Genomic DNA, 12509 nt, shown 5'->3' with positions numbered 1-12509 from the left:
AAGATGGGAGATATTCGGGCCTACCCGTAAACGAGGGACATCGTCTAGCGCCCGCGCTAGCCGAGTGAAGCGCTGCCAATATCCAGTACGCCGGTTCTCGCCAAAGTAAAAGTGATTCACGAATAAGCGTTAAGCTCGACCGCCCTCAGTTGCGCAGTCGGATGGGAGTGCAGATGGCTCATTCATGGTCAACGACGACCTTGCAAAGGTGACTTGTGATACTTAAGGTTGGTTGTTTTACATGATCGCTTTCTTGCAACGACCTGGGTAGGCAACTGTACACCAGTTTTGTGAACGACATGCGTAAGGCCGGGCTTCACCAGCCCCCACGCCACCACGCCAGAGTGCATTTTTGTATCAGTCTGGTGCAACAGTCTTCAACAGGCCCCTGCTGTCATAGCCCTCGCTGCTTTGATGATTCCAGCCTTCAGCAGATTTGTGATGAGTAAAGCAGTTGGTACAACCTGGACGCCAATTCCTTTTCTCCTGAGCGGTCGCGCACCATTCGTCGGAGTACTCCCATTTTACGAGGACTGCCTGGTGCGATAGTCTCTAGGGCCGTCGCAATGGAAACATCTTTTCCGACTAGAGACCATGGCTCGAGCGTGGCAGTGGCAGCTGAGAAAGTCGTGAGATCAGTCGTGAGGCCAATCGGCAGGAGAGAAGCCGGGAATAGTATTGCAAACCTGCAGTTCCACGCTGGGGGTCCACCTTGTGGTGACTCGCATTCCTCTTCAGGCGTTCCCCGCGCACTCATGCATGTAGGCGCTGATCGCTCGCACAATGAGTAGGGCGCTCCTGTAAGAGAAGCCGCGGAAAGTGGTACGTGCTCTGCGTTCCATGCTGGTCACAGCATATGGCGACACGACTTCCCCGCCGGCTTGCAGTCACTCTCGTGTGACCACGAGCAGGCGAATCGACCAAACCTAAGACTAGCAACGTTATACGTGACCAGAGGGTCGTGACTGCATCTTGTCCAAGAGGACCTGTATGCCACGAGCACGAGTTGGCAGCGTCGGACAGCCGGCAGTCATCTCTTCTCGTCCGCGGGCACTTCTGTGAGCAGCGCTCAGGGGCTATGGTCTTGAGCTTCGAATCAACGACAATTTAAAGTGCGCCGCTGGTTACGGGAAGCCATGCTGTGCCCCTGGCCAGAGAATGTTGATGCGTGAGAGTATACGTGTGACGTTCGAACGAGGGCCGACCAAATTTGTGGGTTAGTCATCCGGCTCGGCCCGAAAGACCATGGGGAGGACACCAAAGCTGCACCACGGACATCTCTCCTGCACTCCCTTGGATCGAACCAGTATCGAGCGATGCGTCCCATGCTTTTCCAAGAACTGCGAGCAACAGGATGGGATATCATTAGAGAAACGACTGCACTCGGAGAGGAGGGAAAGCGACAGCTTACCCACCTATACGGAGGCCTTTTCTTCGCGAGAATGTCGTGGCCGCGTGCTTGCCATGTGCATCCCACAGGGTCGAAACGCCGTCCTCTATGGTATCCGCTGCGACGGAGACGGTCATTGGGAGTCGTTGAAAGTCCAGCTACGATCATGCTAGCGGCGCGAGACCTCAGCATTTCCCTAAGGCCTGATGTGCTAACAATGGATCTTAGTCTCTCATCAAACAAGCGTAAACATCATTACGATGCACGGTGGAGTATGATCAGCCAGCAGCAGTGGGTCATCGATACGCAGGCTATTTACAGTGACCCTGGAGGTTCATTCCCCGAGGCCGGGCGTACTTGACAAGTGCCCATTGATCTGTCCTTCATCGACATACAGCGCGCTATTGTGATGATGTCTCGCCGGCGTTCCCGATCCAGCCATCACCTCAGCCCCTTCGACAGTGTCAAGTTCCGCCATGAAAGGGACCTAAAACGCAGGGCCGTTCAAGTCGACATCGCGCATCTTGATAAACGCCGTTTCCAGTAATGCGCGAGTGAGTAGAGCAGCGCGTGGATCCGCATCTTCATCGCGCTTGTTGTTGTTGATTGCCCCATCGAGGACGCCCACTGCGCCGGCAGCTCCAGCTGATAGGACCAATGGGATCAGGAATCCAGGATCGCGCTTATCAAGAGAATTCGCAAGCTCGACAAGATAGTCGCGAGTTACAAGACCCTCTTGGCTGGGCTGAGCAGCGGCGAAGGCTTTGATGCCGCAGAAGGCCAAAATGATTGCGGCGTTGAGCTTCATATCAGAAATTCGTGATCGTGGGGTAGCTTGACAAAAGTGCAAGACTCCTGGATGTTCGGAAGATGTGTCCCAAGGCCGGCTTGTGGACGTTCGAGAATGTAATTCGTAAGTCCTGCTTGTTGTGAAGTCTGAAGAATGAAAGCTGACAATGTGCCTAACCATTACTTGCCACTGAGAAACGACTCATATATATTCATTGCTCTGGGCCCTGTCTGGGCAGTTTTGTGCTCGAAACATTAGCTTGTGCTTCCCCAGACATGTTGAAAGTGCCGACGTAGTGGAATTCCGCTATTCTAATCCACTAACACAGCAATAGGTGACTTCGAGGTCCAATCTCGGGGTTTAACAGTCTTGGTTTGTGCCATGCTGAATCAATCGTTGGCCGCCAAGACCCAGATCGTGGCTGTGTCCGCACGCGGTAAACGCCGATTGCAATAGTCAGCTGGAGCACCAATGTTGCGCCAACAAGCGACCGAAAGCCAGCACTATAGGTGTAGCGAGCAAGCGAAAGCTACCTATTGAAGTTCACAATGCTGCAGCATCGCGCTAGGGCGCAGCGAAGCTGCATTCGGTAATGCTGTCAGTCTGCCAAGAATTTGGATGCGGACGCGGACGCGGATGGGCGCCGGATAGAATGTACTGGTGAGATGGAGCCTTATAGTAACAAGCCACTGACACTGCGCGAAGAACATAATGCGCGCCAATTCCATGCAAGTTCAATGTCAGAGTGCCACGACACAATGAAACGAAGTAGAGATGAGTCCAGCGACGAGCAAGCCCTGAAGCGATCACGACGCAGCAGTCGGAGGCCAGTAACATATGAGAAACAAGAAAGTGGTCACCAAGCAACGACATATACAGAGGCACGATTGCGCCACTGCTCAGCGCGAGCCGTCTGAGCGCCGTGTGCTGGAATAGCCGCAGCTCTATCGCACCTGCTAGTGCAGGCCTGAGGCAGCTTCGACGTGCATCCCGTTGCCCCAGCCGGGGATCTCCAATGCAGCCTTAGACTGCACGTCAACTAGTTGGAGGTACGTTGTTGCAGTATCGAATCAGTAATTCGAATCAGCCAATTGCGTGCAGTGTCAAGACATGCATGCCGTGCCCAATCAGGATGCGTGACAATTGTCTCGGAGAAACAGCAGATGAGTACGCGTCAGATGTGGGCTGCATCGAATGGCAGTGCGTATATCACAAGCGGCCAAGACATATCTCATCCGGACTGAAGTATAGGGTTATCGACGATAGCATTGGACTCTGTACTCGCGTTACCGGGAGTCTTCACCGATCACCGACGGAAAACTCAACCGGACCGAATTTATCTTGTGCTGAACTTTTCAGACAGCGACGTTGATGGGAGCTATTTGTTGCAGTAATTTTGAACGACTTGCCGTGAGTCTGTCCTTCCAGAGCGCACCTTGATTGAGAGCTGACATCGCCAACAGAGCTAAGTCCTCGTTCACGTTGATGATTACTTTTCCTTGGCACGCTGAGGTCTTCGGAGAATGCTTCTTGAGAGTATGTTGATGTTTCAAGCGTACAGTCCTTGACACTAACGAGACAATACTTTGGACGAACAATGTCGAACCGCATATACAAAGTATCATACAGCTCGATCGTTAAAGCACCGCTACGCCTAGCAAGATCGCAAAAGTCCATCGGCCTATATCTTGGACCCGTTCTCTCAAAGACAATCCACCTGCACTTCTGGCAGCGTTTTGCCTGCCAGTGCCGACCGCACTGCAACTTAGGTTGAACGAAGCCTCCGTGGAGAGGTCCTCATTCGTGATAGCGAACTTCTGTTTGCTCTCAGGGTTTGCGTCCCGCAATGTGTACCACCACGTGTTGACTCTGCCAAACAGATCTCCGCAGCCAACTCCACGCCAGTACTCTGCCTGGAAGTCCACAGAAGCCTGCGATTCTCCCCATGCCGGACCCTCGGACTTGAAAGGCCAACCGGTCTCAGTGATCCAGACATCCTTGCCTTGTGAAGCATTCACAACCTGTTCCCATCGGTCTCGGAAGATGGGAACGGCGTTGTCAAAAGTGTTGACGTAAAAGTTAGGGGCGATGGTGGTGTCGTTCTCGAAGAACGGGTAAATGTCCACGCCGATGAAGTCGACTGCTTCGATGACGGCCGAGTTGGACTCATTCACCCACGAGCGCCAAGTGTCGACGTGACCGACAGGCTTGCCTTCCAATGAGGTACCTTCGATGAACCTCCGGGTCTCGTTGATGAATTGAACAATTGCGTCCGGTCCAGCGCCAATGCCAGCATTCTGTCTGATACCAATGTCGGACAAGCGGTAGAGATCCTCGCTACCGACCGAGATGGCTACTACGGCATTTGCGAAGTCGGGGCCATATTGATCGATTGCTTTTCCAAGGGCATCGAGCTCGTTGGTTATGTTGTTGCTGCCACTGGTCCACAAGCCGAGAAGGATCGACGTGTTGGTCTTGAGTGCAGCAGGGATCGCAGAGAGGACATCGGACGTCGTATGGGCTTGAATGTTCGTGTACAGCCGAACGCTGTTGAAAACACCAGGGGCGTTCTGCAGGTTCTGCATCGTGGTGAACTCTTTGACGAAATCATCTTCGAATTTTGCAGTGTAATCGGTCAGGGTGTTGCCGCTGTTGAAGCCCTAATAAATTCTGCTCTCCTGGCCGTTGCAAGTTTGCAGGAACGCAAGTAAAGAGAACAAAGATGGAAGAACGAAAGACATGACTGTGGGCATAGAGCGAGCGACGAGAAAGTGGAGTAACCTGTGAAATTCCAGAATGGAGGTTCCGCTCTTCTGGCATATCATTGAGTTCTGGAAAACCCGGAGCTCCTTGATCACTCATCGTTCAAGGTTGGTCAGGCTTGAGGAAATGAATATGCATCTGCCGGTTTATCCAGCTCGACAGCTTCGATCGAATAGAGTGGCGTGATTGGCTAGCCTGCCCTGCGAAACTTCAGTCTGACACAAATAGAGATCTAGTCGATACTTTATGATCACCTCACCTGGTTTAGTATGTTAGGGAGACAGCGCAGAAAGTCTGGGCATACTGTGGCATTGCTGACGGCAGCGGATCGGCCGGAATGGTGAACAAATCCCCTGCGAAGTCAATACGCGAGAGCGTCCTCTCTCGCCTATTATTTGTCGATGTGGGACGTCCATAGCATTGCCATATATTTCCATAACCTATGCGACAAAGATTGTGCTTGCCTAACAGTGTCAACGGATCGAATCAAATCGCCGCCTGATGACGAATAGATTTTCGTCACCAGTGTTGTCGCGACGCTTCCAACGCTCATTATACTTATCGATCCACAAGTCCTCGACAGTAGAACCTTTCTATTCGACAGCAACTTTGCGAAACCCGTGGATCCCAAGGGTTATCCAAACACCAAGAGGGAACAATATTCTTTCGCAGCCACTATCGTAAGTGGGTCGTGGGCAAGGTCGAAGAGCGTGAGGGAGAATGCGGACAACTTGGACCTCGGACTTCGACGGGCAGATGGGAAGCTAGAACTCAGTACTGACGGAATTAATCGTACAACCATTTTGCTCGCAGTCTTGTATCGGATCAAATCACTCACAGCTCCGATTTCTCTTGTTCACCTTCCTCTTCAGCCTCCTCAACCACATCTTTAAGCTTCTCCTCCTTTCTTTTTTCCTCCACTTCCCTGCTCGCTTGGACTTTCTTCTCCTTCTCGCTCCCCAGTATCTTCTTCTCGTCCTCTTGCTCTTGCATCTTCTTCTCTTGCTCTGCTTTCTCCTTCTTCTCTGTCTCTGCCCTCTTCTTCTTCTCCTGCTCAACCCTCGTCTTCCTCTCTTGCTCTTCCCTCTCCTTCCTTTCCCGTTCCTCCCTTTCCTTATTCTCCCTCTCCTCCCTCTCCCTCCTCTCCACCGCCTCCTTCTCTTCCATTTCCTTCCTCTCCCTCTCCTCCCTCACCTCCTTCTCAATCTGCATCCTCCTCTTCCTAGCATCATACCCCTTCGGCAAATTCCCCGACCTCCTCAACCTCTTCTCCATAAAAGGACTCAACAAGCCATCAAACTCTTTCAACTCCCTCTCTTCCCTTTCTTTCCAATACTTCCCCAACTCCTCATCATACTTGTGTACAAGTCCCCACCATTCCGGACGTGGCTTCTTCGTGACCTGGCTCCTGATCTTTTTGAACGCCTTCGCAGCTTCACTGCCGCCACAGCCCAGGTTCATAGGAGCGTCCGGATATGGGTATGTGTCGATGAAGCATTCTGCTCCTTCTACTTCGCACTGCATATTAAGGTCAGCAAGATGGACATCAAAATCCATGAAAGAGAACATTTGAGAAACAACTTACAGGACTCAATTCAGGGCAGGGCCAGGTCACATTATGAGGCTGAATCACACAATTGTTGTCCTTGCAGAAACCAGCATAGCAAAGCGGATACTGTCCATCGCCATCAGCATAGAACACAAAGTCGCAGAATGCATTGCATTTGTCAATCAGACTCACTTTCTCTGATTCAGCTTTCACCACGCAACTCAGCCCGCTCCACACCAGAAGCACTAAGGCATTATATGCTCGCATGGCTGCACTGATTCTTCTCCAGAAAGCACGAGCTTGACCCAAAGATCTCAAGTGTGTACGATGAATTTGTACGCAGTTCTGCTTGCGAGATGCGAAATGCAAAAATGCCATGTTGTCCTTCTTCAAATCTGGGATTCATTAGATGCCCTGCCAGGGGTACTTGACTTTGGATACAAGTCAAGCAATCGTAGTCAGTTCATCTGACGACCAGGGTACAACCTTATTTCAACCACAACAATAATTTTGAGCCTCAGGTAGGGTCTCGAAATAGAAACAAATCTGATAATCGAGGAGTTCGTGCGCATGTCGTTGTTGGAGCGATCGTGAATAAATCATACTATGTACTAACTAGCACGGAATCCTCGTGAACGAAGTCAACGAAGCGGACTAGAAGTGGTGCAGCGACGCGGTGTGTCCAATCTGTGCGTCAAGTCAAGAACGCCAATCCCATCACAAGCAGCATCGACTTTGTGAGAGTCGAGGCATGTGTCATAACCAAAAGAGTGTCCTTATTGTCCGAACAGGTCCGCACGTTGAGGTGATTCCCGTTCTCCATTCTTCATCATTGATTTTCTTGCGATTAAACGTCAGTCTTCTCTCCCATCTGGTTTGGCAAGGCCTCTCCGTTCTTCTTCGCCTTTTTAGCCTTGCGCACACGCTTGATCGCCTTCCAGCTCTCGACGAGGGAGACGAAAATGACCAAACTGGCAAAGACCAAACCCCACTCCCATTCGAGTGGCAGGTGGCGGAAGACCACACGGTTGACGACTGGAATGAAGATCACTGGGAAAGGTGTAACCAGTCCAGCCATCACAGCCCAGAACAAGAAACGATTCTTCAGCAGCGTGCCAAAGATGCTCAGTCCCTTGCGTGGGTCCTCGTTGGGGTACATGTTGAAGAGACTGAGGTCAAGATGCTTCGCCTCCCAGGCCATGACAGAGAGCAAGACGGTGAGAATGGAGTATGCAGTACCTCTAGCGCGGTAAGGCAGCTCGCAGCTTTCGTTGTAGTTATGATTGCAATCGTATCCGAGATCGCCGTCACCCACACCATAGGCGACAATAACGAACGAAACGAGGCAAAGAGTTCCCATGCAGGTACCGTAGATGAACTTGTCGATGATGAGTTCCTTGGTGAACACACCAGCCTTGAGCGAATGGGGTGGGCGTGTCATGACATCGGCAGAAGCCTCTTCCAATCCAAGTCCGATGGCCAGGAAGGATGACGAGACGAGATTGGCGAAGAGAATCTCCAAAGGCGAGAGCGGAAAGACAGAAACGCCGTTCCGATCCTTGAAGGCCAGACCGATGAGCAGTAGGATGACTTGAGCGATGTTGGAGATGAGCAAGTGCAGCAGGAACTTGCGAATGTTGTCGAAAAGACGACGACCTTCGCGGATAGCAGAGACGATCGAGGCGAAGTTGTCATCCGTCAAGACCATGTCTGCTGCTTCTTTGCTAACATCACTGCCGTTCAGACCCATTGCAACGCCCACGTCGGCGCCCTTGAGTGCTGGCGAATCGTTGACACCATCTCCTGTCATGACACAATATTTGCCCTTGCGATGCAAGGCCTCAAGCATACGGAGTTTGGTTGTTGGCGAGCATCGAGCAAGAACGAGCGGAAAGGAAGCCATCTGATCGATCTCCGCATCTGACATCTTGTCAAACTCGGAAGCGACCATGACAGCCGTAGCCGCATCTGCACCTGGAACATGAGGAGCCAAAATACCAATCTCGCGGGCAATGGTAGTCGCGGTCTTGAGATGGTCACCAGTCAACATGTGAACAGTGATACCAGCTGCCTGGCACTGCTTGATAGCGCCAGCAGATTCGAGGCGCGGTGGATCGTAGATGCCCACGAGACCAGCGAACTCCAGATTTTGTTCCATGGCGGCACGATCAGCGAAAAGCTCGCGAGCCTCCGAAGACAGGGTACGATGGCCTAGGCAAAGGACACGAAGACCCTCCGTAGCCATTGCATCAGCCTGAGCCAGGACTGCCTTGGAGGTCTCGTGGCTGACATTCATCAATGGCAGCAGGACCTCGGTAGCACCCTTGGTGAAACATGTGCGAGTGCCAGTGGACGACTCCTCATAGACGGCAGTCATGCGCTTGACAGAAGAGTCGAAAGAGTGCTCTGTGACGATGGTGAGACCCTCCCGTGCAATGGTGTCCTGCTTGCCACAACCAGTACGCATGGCCATAACTTGAAGAGCAATCTCGGTCGGCTCGCCAGCGGCGGTCCACACGGCCTCGGCGTTTGGCGGGGGAGTGACAGTGGATACATTGCAGAGTGCGGCGATCTGGAAGAAAACCTCAACCTCCTTGTCGTTGACCACGTCCTGCGCCCACTGAAGTGTGCGGCCTTCGAGGTTGAGACTTCCGGCAGTAGGGTCGAGCGGGTTGGACTCATTCTCGACCTTAATAACGCGACCGCTTGGGAGCCACGCTTTTCTGGCCAGCATCTTTCCTTGGGTCAATGTACCAGTCTTGTCTGAGCAGATGTTGGTGACACCTCCGATCGCCTCGAGGGCGCCCATCTTGCGGATGATAACGTTTCCTTTAGCCATGGCTTTGGAGCCAACAGCCATCGTGATGGTCAAGACAGCGATCAGCGACTCCGGAATGACAGCCACAGCGACACAGATACCGTAGATGAGTGTTTCATCATCAATATCCCAAACGTTGGCGGAGAAGACAATGATGGCGAGAAGAATGGCGAGAGCGAACAGGAAGAGCGCAAACCACGATAACTTGACTTGCAGCGGAGTGCCAATGAGACCGAGAGCGCCCTTGAGACCCTTCAAGAATCTCTTCGCGGCACGCACGATCCATGGACCTTCGTTGACAGGCTTCTTGTCGCGGAGAAGGGCGGCGATCTTGCCAATCTCCGTGGTCATACCAGTGGCGACAACGATACCAAAGGAACGACCACGGGTAACAGTGGTAGAAGAATAGGCAATATTCTGCCTATCGCCAACGGGAGCATCAGGTTTGTCGGAGATGAAGTCGGCATCCTTTACGGCGGGCTTCGATTCTCCGGTCAAGAGAGCTTCGTCGCTTGCAAAATTAATGCTGTTGGCGAGACGGACATCTGCAGGGACGACGTTTCCGACGCCCAATTGCACGATGTCACCAGGAACCAGATCTTCGGCCTTGATCTCCTGCAAAGTGCCGTGATCACGGATGACTTTGCAGGTAGGGGCGGCCATAGCGAGAAGGGACGCGATGGTTTCCTCAGCGCGGTAGTCCTGGAAGAAGCCAACCACGATGTTAAGAACGATGACGGCGCTGATGACACCGCCTTCAATCCAGTCCATGGTGGCGTAACTGAGGATCATGGCAATTGCAAGAACCAGCGTGAGACTGTTGGAAACCTGGCGAAGGAGAATTCGCCACCAGATGACTCTGCCTTCGGTTTCGAGCTGGTTTGCGCCATATTGCTCACGACGGCGAGTGACCTCGCTGGTGGCCAAGCCATTCCTGGGATATGTTAGCAGACTGTCCTGCTGGCACTGATCGCGCACACTCACTCGATGGTAGTCCCGAGAACGCTTGCCACACTGGAATGGGTCAGAGTGTGGGCATGAGCATTGATGGTGCTGATGTGGGCACTGTCGGCCGTGTCGACAGTGGTGATTGAATTGGTGGTTTTTGTACCGCGAGCTCCGGGCAGAGACTTGTCGTTCATCAGAACAGACTCTCTGCTCGAGCCCGCGCTCGGTATAGGTGGCGGGTCGTCGACATTGCCGCTGTCGTCGGCGGAGGGAATGCCTCCCGGGCCATGGGGTGCTGTCGAGTGTGATGACCCGACATCAAAGGTGGCAGTCAAGGAAGGTTTTTCCATCAATTATCCCGGGACGAAGAAGCGGAGGTGGTTGCGTGGGACCGAAAGCGGGTAGTTGCTGGGTCTGGTAGCTTTGTAGTGAGCGAGGCACAAAGAAAGGGCGAGGCTCAGCAGGTCCGATCTTCTGGGGCGGAAAGCGAACTGGGTAGGAGGGGTAGGTAGGTGGTACCTTTTGTATGGGATGGGCGGCCGCACGTGGGTGGAGACGACTAGACGGCGGAATGCACAGCCCAGCGCCTGGCATCTTCTAGGCGGGACACAAATCGTGTTTGGCCAAGCTTCCATGACGGTGCGATGTGTCTCGGCGTTCGTGGTGTCTTGGAGAGCGCCGCATTCATTGTTGCATGCGGTCGGTGGCGTCGCATTTCCTTCTTCGGGATGTTTGCCATGTCGCCGTCGCGGTCTCGCACGTCGCAGACAGTCCGGCAAACACAAACGCGCCTGTTTGTCTGTCGCGTGCTTGCATGTCACCAAGGTATTCTAAGGGGAGGTGGATGGCAAGCGTGCCATGCGCGTTGCGCGTGCTTTCGCCATCGCTAACTAGTAGCTTGGCAGACCCACCTTTCGTGAGGCTAGAATAACCGCCAATGGGAACGCCGTGCTCGCCTCGCATCTTCCGCGTTGCTGATGTCGTCGATATCAGACAGTATTTCTTGCCTATCACATGGCGGTCAGCGACAGCTCCCGCGAGCTCATCCTGGCCACCGTAGGAACGCTGTGGGCACCAGCAGCATCTCTGCCAGGGACACTGTGAAACCTCAACATGGTGGCCGGCCGTCCCTCTCCTGCTGCGAAGAACGGTACCGTGGGCGATAAGCTAGACGGGCAGCATCCCATGTGACAAGGACGCCAATTTCCTCATCGACCTCACTACCGAGGCTTTGGCATCGAAGTCGACGCCAGTGGTGCGAAGAAAGACTAGGCAGAACAACCAAAGCTTCCTCTGCACCGCTGTCCGTTCATCATCAGCTGAGGTGGCAGACGACCAGGATGCGTGAACTCCCAGGCCCAAACAGGAAAGCCTGCATCTCCACTTCACCTTCCCCGCGAAACATGGCCTCCGCAACCCGCACCATCAAAATCGCACTGCTGACAAAGAACGCCTCGAAGCTAATGGCCATGTCATGCGCGAGACCAACACAGCAGGAGCCCAGATGGGCGATGGCAAGACCAAACATTCCTCGCGATCAAGGAGACTTCAGGAATTTCAGTCTGGCGAGCACAGATTTCTGGTAAAGCAACATACTCGGTTTTCGATGATGCATCACGGCGCATCACATCACCTTCCCCATGCGTGGGCCCAGAAGACTGGGTTTCTCTTAAGCCACTTGGCAAGACGCACTCTATGGGACACACAAGACTCTTCGCTAACCACAGCCAAGACGGCCACGCAAAGCTGGAGAACCTGGCTCATGTTCGGCAACTGCCATACTGTGGAGAGGTTCAAGGAAAGAGCTTCGAGTAAACATGAAGCACTGGTGCCGCGGCTACACTGTTGCAGAGAATTATGTTCCCGAGTAGGATAATGACGAAGCAAAAACCGGATTGACAGATACGCGCCTGCGTCGCCACCGGCAAGCGAGAATGCACAGCCACTGGAAACACGTTGCAACGAGACAGTGGTGGTGCATATGCATGTGATCCCCATCGAACTCGTTGTTTGGACAGTGAGTGAAGTGGATCGATCTCGGCATCGACACAACACATACCAAATGCACATTTCGAACGTAACGTCGCCACACAGCGGGAACAGACGTCTTTTACGGACCTTGCCTCCGACGCGATATAACTATACTTAGATTTCCAGTTCCACTTCGCCTCGAGGAGACATTTTGATGCCGCCGTGGCTTCGAGTATCACGTATGCCTCGGACTCACAGTGCCATTCGTGTCTGAAGCGTT

General features: G+C 53.1%; 4 protein-coding genes across 4 annotated transcripts; all 4 read right to left on the bottom strand.

Annotated features, from left to right (window-relative positions):
* Positions 1-1877: 1877 nt before the first annotated feature.
* On the bottom strand, positions 1878-2198 carry RHO25_003052 (uncharacterized protein; the record flags this gene model as incomplete). The annotated part of the gene is made up of 1 exon (XM_023598579.1): positions 1878-2198. One exon carries the CDS (start codon positions 2196-2198, stop codon positions 1878-1880), a length of 321 nt encoding a protein of 106 aa, XP_023455504.1.
* A 1619-nt stretch (positions 2199-3817) lies between these two features.
* Positions 3818-4765, bottom strand: RHO25_003051 (uncharacterized protein; the record flags this gene model as incomplete). Its single annotated transcript, XM_023598578.1, has 1 exon — positions 3818-4765. The coding sequence occupies one exon, from the start codon at positions 4763-4765 to the stop codon at positions 3818-3820; it is 948 nt and encodes a 315-aa protein (XP_023455503.1).
* Positions 4766-5777: 1012 nt separating this feature from the next.
* RHO25_003050 (uncharacterized protein) lies at positions 5778-6759 on the bottom strand (the record flags this gene model as incomplete). The annotated part of the gene is made up of 2 exons (XM_023598577.1): positions 5778-6461; positions 6529-6759. 2 exons carry the CDS (start codon positions 6757-6759, stop codon positions 5778-5780), a joined length of 915 nt encoding a protein of 304 aa, XP_023455506.1.
* Positions 6760-7339: 580 nt separating this feature from the next.
* On the bottom strand, positions 7340-10608 carry RHO25_003049 (uncharacterized protein; the record flags this gene model as incomplete). The annotated part of the gene is made up of 2 exons (XM_023598576.2): positions 7340-10244; positions 10295-10608. The coding sequence occupies 2 exons, from the start codon at positions 10606-10608 to the stop codon at positions 7340-7342; spliced, it is 3219 nt and encodes a 1072-aa protein (XP_023455505.1).
* Between the last annotated feature and the right edge of the window lie 1901 nt (positions 10609-12509).

Source organism: Cercospora beticola, chromosome 2 (assembly GCF_033473495.1).
Source record: "Cercospora beticola chromosome 2, complete sequence".
In the NCBI taxonomy this organism is placed as follows: Eukaryota; Fungi; Ascomycota; class Dothideomycetes; order Mycosphaerellales; family Mycosphaerellaceae; genus Cercospora; species Cercospora beticola.
The sequence above is the reverse complement of the archived record's forward strand: the minus strand, read 5'-3'. Positions and strand labels throughout refer to the sequence as shown.